This window comes from Mycteria americana, unplaced genomic scaffold, assembly GCF_035582795.1.
Source record: "Mycteria americana isolate JAX WOST 10 ecotype Jacksonville Zoo and Gardens unplaced genomic scaffold, USCA_MyAme_1.0 Scaffold_39, whole genome shotgun sequence".
NCBI lineage: Eukaryota > Metazoa > Chordata > Aves > Ciconiiformes > Ciconiidae > Mycteria > Mycteria americana.
In genome coordinates this window covers 1,436,455-1,452,827 of record NW_027445626.1, presented here as the reverse complement: position 1 = coordinate 1,452,827, position 16,373 = coordinate 1,436,455, and the positions used below count along the sequence as shown (strand labels likewise).

Below are 16,373 nucleotides of genomic sequence, written 5' to 3'. Positions count from 1 at the left end.
ACCCTCCCCATGTATATATCCCCCTATATACCCCCTATATACCTCTCCCTGTATATACCCCCATATACACTGCTCCCCATTATACCCCTCCCAATATACACCCTTCCCCATATGTACCCCCCATTTATACCCCAATTTATACCCCTCTTTTTAACCATTTTACAACCTCATTTACACCCCTCCCCATAGATACCCCCTATATAGCCCTCCCCATTTATAGCCCCCATTTATACCCCCCTTTTTATAGCCCCTCAGTTATAACCCTATTTACACCCCTCCCCATATATATGCCCCTTATACACCCCCATATATGTACTCTTTGTATATACCCCCATATATATACTCTCCATATATACCCCCATATATACCCCTCCCCATTTATAATCTCCAGATATATCCCCATATATACAGTTTCCATATATACCCCTCCCCATATATACCCCCCCATATATACCCCTCTCCATACATACCCCTCGCCATAGCTACCCCCTATATATACCCACCATTTACCCCCGCTCCTGTCCTGCAGGTAGGTGGAAGTCCTTGGGGACCCCCCCCATCCGGGGCGCTGCCAGGTGAGTGTTTTGGGGGGTTCCCATGGGGGGTGGGGGGAGCACACCCTTGGACCCCCACGTTGCTCTGTGGAGCCCCCAAACTGCCCCAAAATTACACCAGGGGCCCCCAGACTACCCCCAGGGACCCTAAAACTGCCCCAGAGGCCCCCATATTATCCCCAGGGAAGCTGAATTACACCCAGGGACACCCAAAACTGCCTCAGGGACCCTAAATTGCCCCCAGACACCTCCAAACTGCCCCACTGATGACAAAACTGTCCCAGGGATCCCCAGACTACCCCAGGGAACTCTCAACCTATACCAAGGACCCCCAAAATTACCCCCAGGAATCCCAAACTGCCCCTGGGTCCCCCCAGCTTCCCCAAGGGACCCCCAACTACCCCAGAGACCCCTAAAACTACCCCCAAGGAACTAAAACATCCCTAAGGACCCCCAAACTGCACCCAGGGACCTCCATCTGATTCCAAACTGCACCAGGGACCCCCAAACTGCCCCTAAAGCTCCTTGAATTATCCCCAGGGACCCCCAAAACTACCCCAGGGATGCCTAAAACTGCCCCCAGGGACCCCCAAACTACCCCTAAGACCACTTGAATTGCTTTCAGGGCCCCAAATTACCTCAGAGACCCCAAAAACTATCCCTATGGACCCTCAACCTACCCCAGGGACTCCGCAACTGCCCCAGGACTCCCCAACTGTCCCAGGGACCTCAAAACTCCCCCGGGGCCCACCACTTTCTAGGGATGCCCAACATCTCCAGGGACACATAGATTTAACTAGGGACCCCCAGATTATCCCAGGGACACCCAAACTACACCACAACCCCACAAACGGCCCCCAGGGACTCACAAATTACTCCCAGAAACCCCCAAAATACAGCAGGGACCCATAACTTCCTCACTGACCCCAAAACCACCTGCCATGGGACCCCAAACTGCCCCCATGGACCCAGAATTGCCCACAGGGAGACCAGGCCTGCCCCCAAGGACCACCAACTGATGCCCAACTGCCCAGGGACACTCAACACTACCCCACCGATGCCCCAAATAGCCCCCATCACCCCCCAGCTCCTAGTGCCCCTACATCCCCTCCCTCTTCCAGCTGTCATAGAACCCCAAATCAATCGACCCCCCCAAAACCAAAAGTGCTTGGGAGGACCCCAGTTCAGAAACTGAAAATGGGGGAGGGTGGGGGGGCACCCCCATCTGCCAGGAGCCCCCCTTCGACCCCCCAGATCCCCATCGTCCCCCATGAGCAGTGATGGGGTAGGGTGCTGGGGTGGGCAGTCAAAGCTGGGTGGCTGCAGGGGAATGAGGCACTGAGGTCGCTTGTGGCAACTGTGCCGGGAGGATGTTTCCCCAGCCCTGAATGCACCCTGTCCCAAGTGGTGGTTGCACAGCAGAGGTCTAGGGCCACATGTGGGGGTGCAGGTGTGGGCCAGCCCAGGGACAGGGACAGGGATCTCAACAAAAGCCATGATGCTCCAAGAACCTCCCACACTGATGGAAACCCTAAATTGCCCTCAATCCCCAGCCAGGCAGGGCAGTCACCCCAGTCAGTGCGATTGCTGCGGAGACCCAAGAGACATGCTGGGCTGGGAGGTGCAGGGCAGCCAGGACTGACCCCAGCACTCCCAGGAACCTCTCTGCAGCCACAGCAGCTCTCCACAGCTGGGACAAGACTTGCTGATGATCTCTCCATGGCCAGGGGTCTCTTGGGGCTGTAGCCACTGGCACTGCCTGCTGGGAACCCAGACCTAGTTCTGAGCCCAGTGCCCTGCACCACAGCTCTTAGTACCTCCCCTCCCATGCCACCATCCTCTCCCAGGAGCACCACCAAGGGCATTACTCCCTGACCAGGTATGCAGAGGAGCTGCTGGAGGTCTTCTCTGTTCACCCTTTCTGCCCCAAACGCTGCCTTGGTGTCAGCCTACAGGCACCACCACATTCCCTCTGTGTTAGGTGATGGGTGTCTCCCCATGCCCTCCTCTGAGCCCAGGCAGGGACCCCCAGGGTGTCTCTCTGCTCGGAGCTGGCCACAATGCCTGGCTGTGCAGTCACAGGGGATCCTGGTGTTGCCACACTTGGAGAGAAGGTTGTGGTTGTCCTTGCCTACAGTAGGCATGAGGATGTGTCTGGCTGTCAGGAAGGAAAGACAAGGACAAGAGACAATGCGGACAAGAAGCAGGCAGGGAAATTTCACATGAGGTTTAAGGAAAAAACCCACACCTTTATAGTTGATTAGTACTGGGTCTGGGGCCCAGACATCTTCAAAACTCAAGTGGAGAAAGCACTCACCAACCTGATCTAACGGACAAGCTCTCCCTGCTCAGAGCAGAGCGTAGCACTAGACACCTCCACTGGTTCCTTCTGACTCTTCTTGGTGGCATTTCTGGACATGGCCTAGTCTAGTCTAGAGCGGGATGCCCAATACAGGGTCCAGCTGGATTTTGAATATCTCCATGTATGGAGACACCACAACCTCTGTGGACAACCTGTTCCAGTGATCAACCACCCTCACAGCAGAAAAGAGTTTTCTTGGGTTGGATGGAAGTTCCTGTGCTTCCCTTGCTACCCATTGTCTGTCACTGGGCACCATGGAGAAAAGCCTGGCTCCCTCTTCTTCATTCCCTCCCGTCAGGTATTGATACACATGGACAGGATCCCCATGAGCCTTCCCTTCTCCAGGCTAAACAGGCCCAGCTCTCTCAGCCTCTCCTCCTGAAGGATGCTTGTGTGCCTTCATCATCTTTGTGGCCCTTTGCTGGACTCCCTCCAGTCACTCCATGTCTCTCTTGTACTGGGCAGCCCAGCACTGGACACAGCACTCCACACGTGGCTTCAGCACTGCTGACTAGAGGGGAAGGATCACCTCTCTCCACCTGCTGGCAAACCTCTCCTGAACGCAGCCCAGGAGGCTGTTGGCCTGCTTTGCCACACAGCCGCACTGCTGGCTCGTGGCCAGCTTGTTAGCCACCACGACCCCCTGATCCTTCTCTAGAAACCTGCTTTCCAGGCAGTCAGCCCCCAGCCCCCAGTACTGGTCCATGGCGTTATGCCTGCCCAGGGGCAGGACTTTGTCTTTCCCTTTGTTGAACTTGATGAGCTTCCTCTCTGCCCACTTCTCCAGCCTGCCCACGTCCTTCTGAGCGGCAGTGCAACCAGCCGCTCTACCAGCCACTCCTCCCACTTCCGTATCATCCACAAACCTGCTCACGATGCCCCTGGTCCCATCCTCCAGGACTCCAATGAAAGGCTGTATAGAACGGGACCCACATCAACCCCTGGGCTACACCCCTGGTGATTATCCTCCAGCTGGACTTTGTGCCACTGGACACAGCCCTCTGGGATTCAGGCACTTTTCCATCCATCTCATTTTCCACTTCTCTAGTCCATACTTGCTCCGCTTGTCTACAGGGGTATCATGGGAGACAGGCTGACAGCTCCCTGCATCCTCCTTCCTGCCCTGCTTCAAGATAGGGTTTCATTTTCTTTCTTCCAGTCCTCAGGAACCTCGCCCAATCACTACGACCTTTCCAACATGATGTCAAGTGGCCTTGCAATGACATCAGCCATCTTCCTCAGCACTCATGAGTGCATGACCTCAGGTCCCAAGGACTTATGCACGTGCAGTTTCTTTAAATGTTCCCTAACCTGAGACTGCTGCACCAAGGGTAAGTCTTCCTTGCCCTACCTCTGGTCTTGGGGGCCGGGCATTCCTGCAGGTTGTTCTTACCAGTAAACTCAGAGAGGAAGAAGGCATGGCCCTTTCTTGGCCCTTTCTGTGCTCTCTGTCACCAGGGCCCCTGCCTCATCTAGCAGCAGGCAAACATTTTCCCGAGCCTTACTTTTGCTGCTGGTGTCGTTGTTAAATCCTGTCTTGATGCCCTCCATGTCCAGACTGAATTACCAGATTGAGGTCGAGGTGGACTTTGTCTTTCCTCACACTCTCGCTGAATGATTGGGAGGTTCTTGGTGCCCTCCAGAAGCCTCCTGAGTGTCTTGTGCCCTGCTGTGCTGCCCCTCAGGCAGACGTATGACTGGGTAATGTCCCCCATGAGGACCAGGGCTTGCAATGAGAAGCTCCTTCTACTTCTCTGAAGAACGCCTCATCTGCTGCTTCTTCTTGATATGGTTGGTCCATAGCAGACACCAACTACAATGTTATCCACATCGGTCTGCCTACTAATCCTGATCCATCAGCTCTCACCTGGCTCTAGGCAGAGCTCCATGCTGTCCTTCTGCTCACTCACATATTGACTTGACACACAGTGAAATTCCCCTCCTCACCAACCTGCCCCATTCTTCCTAAAGAGCCTGCTTCAATCCATGGCCAACCTCCAGTGATGTGAGCTATCTGGCTGTGTCTTGGGTATCTAAATGAGATTATAGCTCAGGAATTGCCCACACTGTGTGCATTCCTGTCGAGGCACATCAGAGGTGTGCCCAGCCATGCTGATTTTCCTGCTGGAGAAATGAGATTGAGGGCTACTTGACAGGTGCCCACAAACAGCCCTGGCTGAACCCTTTGCTTCACCTCCAACTTCCTTCTTCCATGTTTCCCCCCTCCCCTTTGGTCATCCTCCAACCCTCCCACACAAGAAGCCCACCTCTGTTTTCCCTTTGCCCACTGGCCCTGGCTTTGCTTGCCTGGTGCCCTCTGTTGGTGTGTCTGGGATGGCTGTATTGCGAATTCTTACTTTGCTCTGCAAGTCCGTTAGACTAGGGCCTCCTTTTATTATCCGTCTTGTCCTGCAGTTCCTCATGCTGCCATCTTGTTAGAGGCACCACAGGACAGGGTGGCCAACAGAAACCTCACCACGTTTTGCAAGGAGAAGTGGCCAGTCCTGCATCAGGGGCAGAATAACCCCATGTATCAAGGCAAGCTTGGAGCTGACCAGCTGAGGAGTGAGCCTGAGGAGAAGGCGTGGTTGCTACAAGGGATGCTATAGGAAGCCAGTGCAGCATGTTGACCACGAATCAGGCCAGCTGCATATAGGGCTGAATATTAGGAGGAACATGGCCACCCAGACAAGGGGAGTTAGCTCCTCCCTTGACTCAGCAGGGGTGTGGCCACATCTGAACTAATCTGTGCTGGGGTGGGGCTCCATGTTCTGCAGGAGTGGGGAGGACCTGGAGAAGGTGCAGAGGACATCTGCCAAGATGGGGTGAAGGGGCTGAATCCCATGACTTGTGTGCAGAGGCTGAGGGACCTGGGCTGCTTTGGCCTCCTGACGTAGAGGCCAAGGACAATGTTGTCATAGCCTGCAGCTGCTTGAAGGGTGCTTTCAGAGAGGATGAAGATTTCCTTTGTAGAGGAAACAGCATGAGGAAGGAAAAGCTTTGGAGTCTGAGCCTGGGCATGAGGAAAAAGGAAATGTCACTTGAAGGGTAGTGCTGTGGAAAACCAGTCACTGGGGGTGGTGGTGTTTGTCTGTGGTCAGCCCATGGCTTTCTGTTTCAGAGAGAGACATTGGTACAGGTAGGGACCTGTGAGGATGAGAGCAGGGTGGGGAAGTGGACAGTGTGTCTACAGCCTGCAGGGAAACAGGCACAGGAGTGGCACAGTGTAGGACATCCTGTGGTGGAGATGGCCAACAGCGATACCCATCCAAGAACTGATTTACACAGAGAGATAGAAAAGGACAGAAATGCAATTAAGCAGCTGATGAAAGAGTTAATTGGACTTCTGAAAGTGGCGCAAGATTTTGACTCCCTCATTTAGGGAGTTAAAAGCTCAAAGCAGCAACCAGATAACTGGGAGGTATCTCAATGAACAAAAAGCACGGGGAGGGCTAAATCTGGGCAGCAATGAGAAGGGCAAATGTCCCGATACATCTGCTGAAAAGATGCTCCTAGACATGGTCAGTTAATCAGCAGAGGTAGGAATGCCTGAAAGATGAGGGAGATTAAATATGCGGCATAATGTAATTGATAGAGTAGCCATAATGCAAGTACAGGAGACCAATATTTTTTCTCCTATGACTAATGCACTTCCTGCAAATTCCCATTCTGGCATGGTGTGAAAACACTGCCGTTATATGAAAAGTACTCAATTGTTTCAGCTCATGAAAATGTGCTATTTTTTCAAACTTTGCAAATTTGTTCACCTTTCCGGGCAGACCTTGTTTGTCTGACCATAAAACATCCAGGGCCACTTTTAGAGGCCTCCGTGTACCTGAGGTGTTTGCCTGGGGCTGGCAGCTATCAGACAGGACGTGTCGAAGAGCGGAGTCCCTCGGGAGATACAGTGACAGGCTGGGCAGGGGGTTTCCAGGGCATCTATACTGGCAGGAGGTGTCTACATCCCTGTAGTTGAAGACATTGGTGTCCTACATCCAGTCTCAGTTCTGGAAAAAACCTTCCTATTTAAAAAAAAAAAAAAAGAACAAGGACACAAATTCCCCCCAAAGACTAGTAGGTTAAAAGAAAAGAAAGCAAAACAACAAAGAATTCTAAAAGCTGAAAAAAATTTTTAATCATTTTCTTTGCTTTGCATCTTTGTCTTTAATTCTTTGTTTTACTGTTACTGACACTTACAATCATTTCTATTATTTACAGCCTGGCAGCATTAAAACAAAAGATCATTTTGTGTCTTGCACAGAGCCCTGTGCCCCCAAAACCCTCCCTGCCCAGGACTGTCAAGGATACCCCTCAGACTCTGCACAGAGACAGTCACACTGCAGTATCGACCTCATTTCACTCATTCAGATGTTGTTTGAAGTGGTCACATACAGCACAGGAAGATTCATGCCCCATAACCATCTGCTCTGTTGTTATCAGACAAAGGGCCTGAGGCCATATGATCAACTCAAGCTGGAAGGCACCTCGGGAGTTCTGCAGTCCAACCTGCCATAAAAAAGGCTCAGAACAGGGTGTTCAAGGCTTGATCCAGTCAGACTTTGACAACCTTCAAGGACAGAGTCTACACAGCCTTCCTCTCTGAGAAGGAGTTTAGGAAGCAAGGAGGTCCTTTCTGAACCTCAGAACTCAACAGCAGGGTCTCCCTGACAGATTCATCCTGGCCTCTATGCACTGTTTTATATCAATAAAGTACATTTCTGCTTCTCTCTTACGAGTGAAGTGCATCACTCCATGCATGACAGCATCATACTCCTCTGGACCAAAAAAAGGGAATCTCAGGTGTCATGGCATACCAATACTTGTGTTCAGGGATCTGGTCAAAAAACCCATCTCCATTTCTGTTGAGTTTGCTCACGTCACCCTTGAGTTGATTCCCATCCACCGCTGGTTGTCCTCCTCCACAGGAAGAGAACACAGGGGCCATCCCCTCAACACGGGGGGCATCCCCCATACGCATCCTGCCTGCCAGTCTCTCCAGCGGAGCCTGCGTTCCTCCATTGCAGAACCCCATATGAGCAAGCTGTCCCACCACATCTCATTTAATCCCAAACCGTCACAATTGTGTGACAAGCCATGGGGCTCCAGCTCCTCCTGCCTGTGATCCACCTCCTCCTGCCTGTGTACATTTGGACTGCAGCAGCTCAGCTCTGGCACAGGGGTGGAGCGCAGACTTCTAACCGGGAAACCTGAGCAGTGACCCTGACCAGAAGACCATTGTCCATTGAGCTGTGCGGCACTGCATGTACAGCCCGGCCTTCACGCCTGTGCTGTGCAGAACAGAGCCCTTGGCCGCAGGACAACTTCAGCAACTCATTGTCTCACAGGAGCCTGCAGGCAGCTCCCACTCAGTACTGGCCCTTACGCCTCCTGCGTGGCCTTGCCTGTAGCTAACAAGGCAGCAAGAAGTTCTCATGAGAACATCAGTTCTGTTGGACTGTAGAGATGATGAGAAGAGTTCTTTTTTGGTAAGAAATTCCTACAGCAGCTTGAATGATCCAAACAGGGGAATGTCTTCTATGGGTGGGGTCCGCATGGCATGCTGCGGGTGGGTCAGAGGCCTGTTCAATGCTACACCACCTGGGGTCCCACCATCTAAAAGGGACCTGAGATTATCTGCATGATTCTCTCTTTATAGTGTTAGTGCTGATGAACAGCATTTTAAATGATACCTCACAGAGTCTGAGTGCCTTTCTTACTCCAATTATAATGAACCAGTGGTGATAAGCATTCTCTCAGCACCCTTGGATGCAGCCCCTCCAGTGCCATGGAGTGGTAAGGGTGGACTTTGCTCAAGTAACCCCTGGCTTGATCCCCATCCACTGCTGGTTGTTCTCCTCCAGAGTTCTGCCTCAAAGCAGAAAGGCCTGGGAGACCTCGCTGGTGGGAACTGAGGCAAAGAGGACGTAGAGTAGCTCACATCTATCTACACCTACTCTTACCAAATGTAGCAGTGGTCTCACAGTATTTCTGACTCTTCTTTAGCTGTTCCTGAGGTAGCAACAGCTCATCTTAATGCCCTTGAATGCCCTTTTGAGTTTCAACTAAGTTTTGATAGGAAGCATGTCTGTGGTTGGATTATGCTGTCCTTGAAGACAAGATGTATGCAGGCACACTGTTAAAATCATTGGTCTGTTCCTTGATGGAATCCTCAAGGGAGTGAGTAAAGACCCCGGTGTGGGGTGCTTTGTGTTCAGGCAATGCATGCAGCTGTTGTGCCAGAGAAGGGACAGACCTTGCTTCTCCAATGGCATCTGATGACCGATGCCTCTGACTGATGGCAACAGTCCCTGGCACACAGGCATCAATCACACTCCCTGCAATGCTGTCAGGGGTGTCTGTCACGCACCCGCCCTGAGTGGGAATTGCTTTCCTGCAGGTCCTGTGCTGTCCCTGCCAGCCCTGGCATCTCAGGTAGCTCTGTGGGCCTGGATTGGAACATTAAAGTGAGTAGATACCCTGAATTCTGAAAGGCAATGTGGGGATGAACATGAGGCAACTGCCAATGCAGTGAGTGGAGACCTAGTAAATCCAACAGATGGAGAAGAAGGAAGAGTGAGACTGGGCTCTCATATGGCATATGACTTCATTCCATCATATGGATATAGGCCACCCTCAACATAATGAGTGGGGACAGGTTCAGTTGCCCTTAATTTGGGCATCAGCTGTCATTTCAGTTGGCCACAGGAAACTCCCAAGAGCCTCCAAGAAGATGCCCCCAGGTGGTGTCCTGTCTCTACATCTGCCTGCACATATCTTTAATCTTTCTCTATTACCTGCACATATCTTCGACCACCTCTGGCCCCTCAAATGTCACCAGACATTTGCATCTGAACAGCTCACTCCTGGCCTCCATCACCATTAATTTCTATGGGATCTGAGAGAAGGAGCTCACATGCAGGTGTCTATTGAATGACCACCTGAAGAGAGGCAAGAGGAATCCCACCTCCTGTGGGTTGGTGGTGTGCATGGGAGGGAGCCGAGTCCCCTTCCACCCCAGGACTACAAACCAAGGAGAGGATGCCTTGACTGACTCAGCTGAATCCCTTCCCTCAGCAGGGCAAAAAGAGATCCCTGCCTGTGTCTGTCTGGCTGTCCTGTCTAATGATGGGCCAAGAAATGTTGATATTTCGACCCAACTCTGTCTCTGAGCAGAGAAATGCCACTGCTGGAACGAAGTGTCTCACCCCAGCTGAGAGAGGGAACATCAGTGATTCCTTCAGCTTGTTCCACAGTAGGTTCCCCTGGAGCCCCAGCCACAAATCAAGGGAGCCCGGAGGGGGCAGACAAATTGCTACCTTGGGCTGGTCCTCTGCTGCTGAGCTGGGCCGGGCTCCTGGGACAGAGGGAGCTCATGGCAAGTGGGCAGAGCTGCAGAGAGACAGCTCTGCCCAGGAGCAGCAGCTCTGCAAAGCACAGCAGGGCTGAGGGCACAGCCTGCAGGCACCGAGGGGACAGGAGCAGGGCAGAGAGAGCTTAAAGGCAGTCTGGGCTGTGAGGAAAGTTGAGAGCTCGCTGGGGGAGAAATCTTCACAGCCCTCTACATGGTAAGTACCTGCATGACAGGCAATGTATCTGCAGTTTGTGGAAGGATCTCCAAAAGCTGGCACATCCCACAGTCAGGAGGACTTCCACAGTTCCTCTAGCGTAGAGGAGGACATGCTTCAGAGCAGGGCTTCCCTGCTGCACCATCAGAGGGACAGGGCATCTCAGCTGCCTTCTCCCAGGGACAGCTGCAGGGCTGTGAATGTGTGTGTGTGCAGCCAAGGGTGCCCAGGGCTGTCCTTCAGAGGAGGGTCCCTGTGCCCCAGAGGGCTGTGTGCCCAGGCAGGGACTCTGCCGCCTGCCAGAGTCAGCATTCAGCCTGCCCGGGGAGCTCCCTATAGCACTGCAGAAAGAAGCTGTGGGTGGAAGGAACAACTTCTGGCAGGGCAGGATCTGTCTGCTGCGTCACTCAGGGCTGCTCACAGCTCCAGATCACCACTAGGAAACTTCCAAGGGGGTGTTTCAAGAGGAAGGTCAAGGCAGAGTTTCCTAGAAAGAGACTTCCTGAGTCTATTGTCAGTTTCCTACTTGGAGGGCAGGGAACAGGAGCAGGGGTAGGGGCAGGAAAGAGAAATAGAAAAGGACCTGTCAAGCTTGGACAAGTCCTTGAGACTTCTGAGCTGTAACTTTGCGGGGTCAGCAGGTCTGCTAATAGCCTCCTAAACTGCCTTCAGCCACTCCTCTGCCTATGGACAGAACCAGCATCACGTTTGCTGGACCCGTCAGGGCTGTTCTCACCAGCCCTTTTGAACCTCCAAAGAGGAACACGTGCCCAGGCAGTGCCCTGCAAACAGGCAGGTTTCTGTGGGGCCAAGGTGAGTGCACAGAGGTTGGGATGGGGTCTGTGAGTGCTGACAGGGAAAAGACATGGCCCAGGGAATCACTTCCCAGGAGGAAAATCTCCAGGCAGCAGGGTTACGATCAGGGAAGGAGAGGAAACTTAAACCAGATTTGTTGTAGAAGGAGAATTCAGAAAACTCCGTAACATCCCCTCCATCACAGACCCCTTCCTCTGAGCAAGCCCCCTTGCCTCCTCTCCCACCCAGCAAAGCCTCTGCCCTCAGGGCTGTGGGGTCCAAGGCATGAACCACCTCCTCTGCAACCACAGCTCCAGCAGAGCCGTGCTGCAGCTCTCCAGCCACATGCCCACTTCCCTCTGCAGAGCACAGGGGCTGACACCAACTGCCTGGCAATGTTGGAGTCTGGGAGGTGGCGTGCACAGCTGGGTAAGGGCAACGCTGTCCTGAGTGCCCGGCTGCCTCTCCCCTCGCCTCTCTCAGCCAGACCCTCACTGTATTTTTCCTTGTTTCTCCACTTGTCTGTGTTATTGCTGTTGTTATCCTGTTCTTGCTGTCAGGCTCTCTGGGGATGGGAGTTTCAGCTGCAGAGTCACACACTGATCTTGTGGGTCCTTTTGTGCAGGTGTGTCCATGGGAACAAGTGTCCCAGCTTTCCTCTCATCTGTGAGGCTGTGGGCAATGCAGCCTGTGGGGCTGGGGAATGAGCTGGTTTTCCCTTAGTGACATACCATCATGAAAAAACTTACGGATCTCCTTTTGGTATCTTTCCATGCTGTGAGCTGCCCTCAAGAATGCAAATCTGTTCCATAGCATCTTTGTGTAGCATCTGAAAGCCCCATCTATAAGCACAGTGCTGCTATGACCAAGGAAATGCTGTTGGGTTGGTGAAATGAGCCATGTGTGTCCTTGGCTAGAAGTGGGTTGCTGAGATGTTGAGAAAGGGTGAGACATTTAGCAGTCTGCAGTGGATCCCTCTGCTCTCAGCAGTGTCTGCTGGCTTTTCACGCAAACAGAGCAGTGTGATCGCCCTCAGTCTCAGAAAGGTGCAAGCCCAAGGCATCTCGGTCTGAAGGACAGACCAGGTCCCCTCAACTGCTCTAATCCAATGGCAATCCTCTTGCCTTGCAGGATTCACTCAGTTCTCCCTGAGGGCAACAGAAATACTAGGACATCCCAGTACAATCCTCAAATCAGATGGGGGGAATAATATAAAAATTTCCCCCAAATTTAAAAAAAAAACCAAACAACACAACAAATTTCAGTCTGCTTTCTGCAATCTTCATTCCTTAGCACTGGGATTCAGATGTTGACAAGCCCTTCTTTTATGGGTGGATTCATCTGACAAAGTTGAACACCAGGACTGGCCGCTGCTTCCACCATTCCCATGAACTCACTGCTGCAGAGCAGGGCTGACACCTCAGCAGCCAGTGGCCAGAGGCCCAGCTCCTCATGGCACATTCAACCAGCACCAAACCAGAGCTTCAGCCATGGAGCTGAAGGAAGGTGTCCTAGGAAAGGGAAATGTGGGGGTGAGGTGTGTAGCAAGAGCAGAGTCTGCAGGGAATGGCTTTGGTTTTGCTCAGAAAAGTCTCCCCTAACTTGTCAATGACTTTTCCTCTTTGCACGGGTCCCCATGCCTGGAGGCAGCAAACATCCAATGCCAGCTCTATCACCGAGTTCCTTCTCCTGGCATTCATGGACACACGGGAGCTGCAGCTCTTGCACTTCTGGCTCTTCCTGGGCATCTACCTGGCTGCCCTCCTGGGCAATGGACTCATCATCACCGCTGTAGTCTGCAACCACCACCTCCACAGCCCCATGTACTTCTTCCTTCTCAACCTCTCCCTCCTCGACCTGGCCTCCATTTCCACCACTGTCCCCAAAGCCATGGCCAATTCCCTGTGGGACAGCAAGGCCATCTCCTACCTGGGATGTGCTGCACAGGTCTTTCTGTTTGTCTTTTTCATTTCAGCAGAGTTTTCTCTCCTCACCATCATGTCCTATGACCGCTATATGGCCATCTGCAAACCCCTGCACTATGGGACCCTCGTGGGCAGCAGAACTTGTGTCCACATGGCAGCAGCTGCCTGGGGCAGTGGTTTCCTCTATGCTGTGCTGCACACTGCCAATACATTTTCAATACCTCTCTGCCAAGGCAATGCCCTGGACCAGTTCTTCTGTGAAATCCCCCAGATCCTCAAGCTCTCCTGCTCAGATGCTTACCTCTGGGAAGTGTGGGTTATTGTGGTTAGTATATTCGTGGATTTTGTGTGTTTTCTTTTCATTGTGCTGTCCTATGTGCAGATCTTCAGGGCAGTGCTGAAGATCCCCTCTGAGCAGGGACGACACAAAGCCTTTTCCATGTGCCTCCCTCACCTGGCCGTGGTCTCTTTGTTTATTAGCACTGTCATGGTTGCCTCCCTGAAGCCCCCCTCCATCTCCTCCCCAATGCTGGATATGGTGGTGGCAGTTCTGTACTCAGTAGTGCCTCCAGCTGTGAACCCCCTCATCTACAGCATGAGGAACCAGGAGCTTAAAGACACATTCAAGAAGCTGATTCAATCAGCTCTTTCTCAGCAGCAATAGCCTGCTCACGCCTCTTCAGAAGTGATTTCAAATTCATCTTGGGAACCTCCTGTGCTTTGGCCACTTTATCTGTGATGACCATGTTTGTCCGTGTCTGCATCCACTCCACTTCCCCAGAGGCATGAACCCAGCCTGTCTGACCCAGAGGCCTGTTCACGTGTGTCTGGCACAATGGTACAGCTGGCTTCTCGTGTCGCACCTCTGTAATAAAAGGGGATTTCCTCAGTGGTGGTGTCTGGAGGTTGGGCTCTTCTTCCAAAGCTGAGCTCAGGCTGAAGAAATTGCCCCCACAATGCCGTGCTGCTTTGCTTGGGTTCTCCCCATGGGATGAGGGGAGGAGGGCATGTGGCAATGTGTTAGAGAATGGGCCTGGGCTGAGCCTTCACCTGTGGGTGCCCAGTTCCACCCGAGATGGTGAATGATCAACAGGGATCTGCCTGGGAATGTCACCCCATGGCTTTCAGGCACCACAGCCCGCTCGCTCTGCAGAGCAATACCAACAGCGTGGGACCCTGTGGAGGGCACAGGGAGGAGGAAGGAGCGGCAAGTCAGGCCAGCATGGACAAACTTCCATGGTGAAAGGCTCTCTGGGGGCAGGGACATGTCTGGAGAAGAGAAAGCAGCAACACTGTGCTTCTAGGAGGGAATAAATGACAAAGAGATATCTATTTCTGAATGCACCAGCTCGGGCAGGCTTCCCTATTGCTTGGGTAGCTGGAGCAGCCTGAGGATGCCCTGGGCCAGGAGCCTTTTCCTGGGAGTGGGGCTGGCACAGAGGGGTTTGCTGGCCGTGGACAATAAGGATGTCTTGGAGACAGGAGCAGACACTGGCCTCCATCTCCTCATGCCATGGCTGGCCCTCAGCCCTGGGACTGAGACACCTCTCTGCCTCTCTGGCAGGAGCTACTGTGAGCTGCAGAGGGGCTGGGGCTGTGGGGTTGAGTGTGCAGAGCTTTGCAGTACCCATCAGTGGGCACTGCCATGGGGTCAGCCCAGAATGGGCTGCTTTTCTGGGCTGGACAGAGATAGATGGGTAGGGGAGGGAAGTGCTGGGGAACACCAGATAGGGACAGGGCTGGGCTGGAAACTACTTGGGAGAGGAACACACTGAAGTTAGCTGAGCTGCCTGACCATGCAGGGTGAGGACTCACACCAGGGGGTTGCTGGTGCAGAGCCAGAGCTTGTGGAAGGCAGCTGAGACTTGCAGACACAGGAGAGAGGAGGCTGGTCTGTTGTCTTTGGTGGCATGGACAGCTGGGGAAGGTGCCCCAGGGCATTTGTAACACAGACAAACACCACCACCCCCAGTGCCCGGTTGCACCATAGCACTACCCTTCAAGTGACATTTCCTTTTTCCTCATGCCCAGGCTCAGACTCCAAAGCTTTTCCTTTCTCATGCTGTTTCCTCTACAAAGGAAATCTTCATCCTCTCTGAAAGCACCCTTCAAGCAGCTGCAGGCCATGACAACATTGTCCTTGGCCTCTACGTTAGGAGGCCAAAGCAGCCCAGGTCCCTCAGCCTCTCCACACAAGTCATGGGATTCAGCCCCTTCACCCCATCTTGGCAGATGTCCTCTGCACCTTCTCCAGGTCCTCCCTACTCCTGCAGAACATGGAGCACGACCCCAGCACAGATTAGTTCAGATGTGGCCACACCCCTGCTGAGTCAAGGGAGGAGCTAACTCCCCTTCTCTGGGTGGCCACACTCCTCCTAATTCAGCCCCGTATGCAGCTGGCCTGATTCATGGTCAACATGCTGCACTGGCTTCCTATAGCATCCCTTGTAGCAACCACGCCTTCTCCTCAGGCTCACTCCTCAGCTGGTCAGCTCCATGCTTGCCTTGATACATGGGGTTATTCTGCCCCTGACGCAGGACTGGCCACTTCTCCTTGTAAAACGTGGTGAGGTTTCTGTTGGCCACCCTGTCCTGTGGTGCCTCTAACAAGATGACAGCAGGAGGAACTGCAGGACAAGACGGATAATAAAAGGAGGTCCTAGTCTACCGGACTTGCAGACCAAAGTAAGAATTCGCAATGCAGCCATCCCAGAAACACCAACAGAGGGCACCAGGCAAGCAAAGCCAGGGACAGTAGGCAAAGGGAAAACAGAGGTGGGCTTCTTGTGTGGGAGGGTTGGAGGATGACCAAAGGGAAGATCCTGGGCTGGGGGAAACATGGAAGAAGGAAGTTGGAGGTGAAGCAAAGGGTTCAACCAGGGCTGTTTGTGGGCACCTGTCAAGTAGCCCTCAATCTCATTTCTCCAGCAGGGAAATCAGCATGGCTGGGCACACCTCTGATGTGTCTTGACAGGAATGCACACAGTGTGGGCAATTCCTGAGCTATAATCTCACTTAGGTACCCAAGATACAGCCACATAGCTCACATCACTGGAGGGTAGCCATGGATGGAAGCAGTCTCTTTAGGAAGGACGGGGCAGGTCGGTGAGCAGGGGAAGTTGTCCTGTATGTGAGTGAGCAGAAGGACAGGATGGAGCTCTGCCTAGTGCCA

General features: G+C 53.0%; 1 protein-coding gene across 1 annotated transcript; it reads left to right on the top strand.

The window, feature by feature from the left end:
- The first annotated feature begins 10,041 nt into the window (after positions 1–10,041).
- On the top strand, positions 10,042–13,865 carry LOC142403606 (olfactory receptor 14A16-like). Its single transcript, XM_075489847.1, has 4 exons — positions 10,042–10,144; positions 11,240–11,294; positions 11,642–11,705; positions 12,927–13,865. The coding sequence occupies exons 1-4, from the start codon at positions 10,042–10,044 to the stop codon at positions 13,863–13,865; spliced, it is 1,161 nt and encodes a 386-aa protein (XP_075345962.1).
- Positions 13,866–16,373: the final 2,508 nt, after the last annotated feature.